Source organism: Bison bison, unplaced genomic scaffold (genome assembly GCF_000754665.1).
Source record: "Bison bison bison isolate TAMUID 2011002044 unplaced genomic scaffold, Bison_UMD1.0 scf7180017864341, whole genome shotgun sequence".
Taxonomy (NCBI): domain Eukaryota; kingdom Metazoa; phylum Chordata; class Mammalia; order Artiodactyla; family Bovidae; genus Bison; species Bison bison.
The window spans coordinates 6,114,601-6,118,454 of NW_011494913.1; the positions used below are offsets into that span (position 1 = coordinate 6,114,601).

General features: G+C 51.5%; 1 protein-coding gene across 1 annotated transcript in view; it reads left to right on the forward strand.

The window, feature by feature from the left end:
- CHAT (choline O-acetyltransferase) overlaps positions 1 to 3,854 on the forward strand; it is a 60,778-nt gene that overhangs the window by 22,088 nt on the left and 34,836 nt on the right. Inside the window, exon 7 of the mRNA XM_010854445.1 lies at positions 2,783 to 2,963. Within this exon, the coding sequence (XP_010852747.1) occupies positions 2,783 to 2,963 (181 nt within the window). The remainder of the gene's footprint in view (positions 1 to 2,782; positions 2,964 to 3,854) is intronic.

Sequence of the window (3,854 nt, forward strand, 5' to 3'; positions counted from 1 at the left end):
TTCCTTCATTCACTCATTTATTCATCTGCCCACTTTTCTTTTTTAAAGCAATTTTTTCTAATTGGAGGAAAAGTGCCTTCCAGTATTGTTTGGTTTCTCCTATTCAACAACGCAAGTCAGCCATAATTATACGTATATCACCTCCCTCCCACCCACACCGCCCCCAGGTCGTCGCGGAGCTCCGGGCTGGGCTCCCTGTGCTCCGCAGCAGCTTCTCCCCAGCTGTCTGCATGGCAGTGCGTGTATGTCTGTGCTACTCTCTCCATTCGCCCCACTGTCTCCCCACCCCACTGTGCCTGTGAGTTTATCCTCTACATCTGTGTCTCTGTCCCTCCCTGCAAATAGGTTCATCAGTAGCATCTTTCTAGGTTCTGTGTATATGTGCTATTACACTGAATTTGTTTTCTTTTTCTGACCGACTTCACGCTGTATAACAGGCTCTAACTTCATCCACCTCACTACAACTGACTCAAGGTCATTCTTTTTTATTATGCCTGATAATATTCCATTGTTTCTATGTGTCACAGCTTCTTTATCCGTTCATCTGTCGATGGACATCTAGGTTGCTTCCAAGTCCTAGCTACTGTAAATAGAGCCACTGTGAACTTTGGAGTACATGTCTTTTTCAATTATAATTTTCTCAGAGTATATGCCCAATGGTGCTATTGCTGAGTCATATGATAGTTTTTTGTCCCTAGTTTTTAAACAAATCCCCATGCTGTTCTCCATAGTGGCTGTATCAATTTACATTCCCACCAGCAGTGCGAGAGGGTTCCCTTTTTTCCACATCCCCTCCAGCATTTATTGTTTGCCGATTTTTTTCACTTTTAAAATTGATGCTGGAAAGATGAAGGGAAATAAGGCCCCATCCCTGTCTTCAAAAGGTTCTCAGACTATCTAGCGAAACAGACACATAAACAGCACCAAATACAACTGCGTCCATCCTCTCTGAGCCCCTTACTCGTGTCTGACCCCCTGACATCCCCACCGGGGCACCTCCTAGTCACTGCAAACTGAGTCATCCCCAGCGGACCCCTGGGCTCCCTCCCATGGCCCAGCAGGCTCTTTACCTCGTCCTGCCGTCTCAGTAAACGTGCCGCACAGCCCTGGGGTGAATCCAGGATCCTGTAAGTCACCCATGGTATCTTTCTCTCTCGCCTGCTCATCTAGTCCAAGCTCAGGGATATCACACTCCCTCCAGAACCCATACTTACACCCTCCTCTTATTCCCATCACCCTCCCCAGGCCCGTCACCTTCCCAGCAGCCCACAGCCTCCTTCCCGTGACCGGCTTCCACCTGTTCTCCACCTGGAACCGGGGCCATTATGACAGCAAAGCGGATCAGATCATGCCCCTGAGGGCTCTCACTGCCCCAAGAATGAAATGGCACCGACTTCTGCTGCCAAAGAGGCCGCAGGCCTCCCCGCTTCTCTGTCCGTCTCTTTACTCAGCTTTAACTGGCTTCCTTTCATCTTTGACCAGTGTTCCTCAAACAATCTATGGTGAAGGGCCAATATATATTTTATTTAGTGAAATGTTTTTGAAAGTGAAAGTGTTAGTTGCTCAGTCTTGCCCAACTCTTTGCAACCCCATGGACTGTAACCCACCAGGCTCCTCTGTCTGTGGAATTTTCCAGGCAAGAATACTGGGGTAGGTTGCCATTTCCTACTCTAGGGGATCTTTCTGACCCAGGGATCGAATCCAAGTCTCCTGAATTGCAGGCAGTTTTTTTTCTATCTGAGCCACCACCTGAATTAGCAGAAAAACGGTATATAGATACAAGACACAAGAACTCTAGTTTCTGAAAGCTCCCCCTGGAGTCCCACAACCAGCCTATCATCAGCTGGTCATTCCAGTTCAATCTGACACCCACACTTGGAGCAGCAGGACAGTGGGATGCTCCGCCCAGCCCATCTGGGCCTCACTCTGCCCCAGCTCACCTCGTGGCTGCCTCTTGATCCCAGGGCTTGGCTTTCAAGTCTGATCCTCAGTGAGACCACCCCTGGTCGCTCCTCCTGCCCTCCCAGTTGCTGTCCCCTCACCGCATCTTGCTGCCTGCCTGCTTCTTTGCGCCCTTACATATCCCAGATCTGGGCCCCGTCAGAACAGGAAACTCAGCTCTTGTTTGCACCTGCTCCCCAGATGCTCCAATGGTGCCTGGTCCAGGAGACTGCTCAGTCACATTTGTTGGCTGAAAGGAAGGAAGAAGGGAGGGAGGAAGGGAGGGAAGAAGAGGCAGAAAGAGAGAGAGAAAAAAAAAAGGAGGAAGAGGAAGGGAGGTTGACTGTGGAGGGGAGGGTGAAACAGGAAGAGGAAAGACAGAGGGAGAGAGAGTGAGAAGGAGGAAGAAGAGGAAGTCAGGAAGGAGGAGGAAGGAAGGAAGTACCTGAGACATGCTGAGATCATAGGAGAAAGAGAGCTTTCCACCTTGAACTCAAAGGAGGCTTCTGGAAGAGCTGATGAAGGAGTAAGCTCTCAAAAGAGTGAAGGGGGTCTTCTAAACAGATCAGTTGAGTGCAGGGCTGAGGGTGAAGGCGTGCCAAGCAGAGCAGCAGTGGCAAAGGGCCAGAGTGGCCAGATCTGTACCTGCCCGTGTCGTGCATGAGGCTGGAGTGAGGGAGACTAATGGAGGCCGGAGAACACGAGGGTCTCCCTGGGGCACTCCGCTACTGTAGAAAATGGGAATCTAGCTCTTGAACGGCCATCATCATGCAGTTCTGGCGTCAAGTTAGAGTAGAACCGATTTTGATTCCCAGCCTCTCTTCCCTCCCTCCCCCACCAGCCACTCCATCCCCACCGACTGTGCCAAGGGCCAGCTATCAGGGCAGCCGCTCTGTATGAAGCAATACTATGGGCTCTTCTCCTCCTACCGGCTCCCCGGCCACACCCAGGACACGCTGGTGGCCCAGAAGAGCAGTGTCATGCCCGAGCCGGAGCACGTCATTGTGGCCTGCTGCAACCAGGTAAGCGGCCCCTTGCTCCTGCAGCTTCTCGGGCCTGGGGAGGGGTGCACATTCTTCATCCCTTCCTGCCTCTCCAGGGGTTCAGCCCCCTCCCAGAGTCACACGGTGAGCTGGGCAGGGTGGCCCCGAAATGGGGTCTCCTGATTTCTGTCCGTCCCATTTCTCTCCACTGGTTGGATTTTAAGAAGGAGGAGCGTCGTCAGTCGAGATGCCTTTGGTAGGCTCCCATTTCAGTCCTGTCCAGCCAAGTCAGGTCCAATGAACTGCCTGGATGGACTGAGGGTCGTCAATGAGACCCAGCATGTCTTCAGCCCTTCCACATGCAGTCACCCAGGTCGTGGCCTTCCTGGAGACCACACACAGATGGACAGCTTACAGACTGACTGTCTGGGCATCCACGTCCAGGTGGGCCTGGTATCTGTCATCCCATCTGATCTTAGGATGACCTTGCAGAGGAGGCCTTGAATCTCCATTTGACGCATGAGGAGATGAGACTTAGGTTAAGTGGCTTGTCCAAGGGTGAGAAGGACTCCTCCGTTTGCCCATGTCACAAGCCCACGCTCTATGCCCTGCAGCTCTGGTCGTCAGACTGGGCTCCAGGGCAACACAATAGCCTGTGGGGGCCCAGGGGATGCCAGACAGTGTACTTCATATACTGAGGCTCCACATAAAAATTTCATCTGATGAAAAGCTGTTTGTTTTCATTAAAATCCGTTTGTTTTCATTAAAACCCAACTTTGACACCCACCCAGGGGCTCCCCTGGTATTTTTTTCTATAGTCTTTTCTTCTTAGGCTCATTTGACATTTTCCGTCTAAATTGGGAGCCCTAAGTTTGCCAACAAAAGATGTCTGTTCCCAGGTTGGAAGCCCACCTGACACCTGGCTGGCCA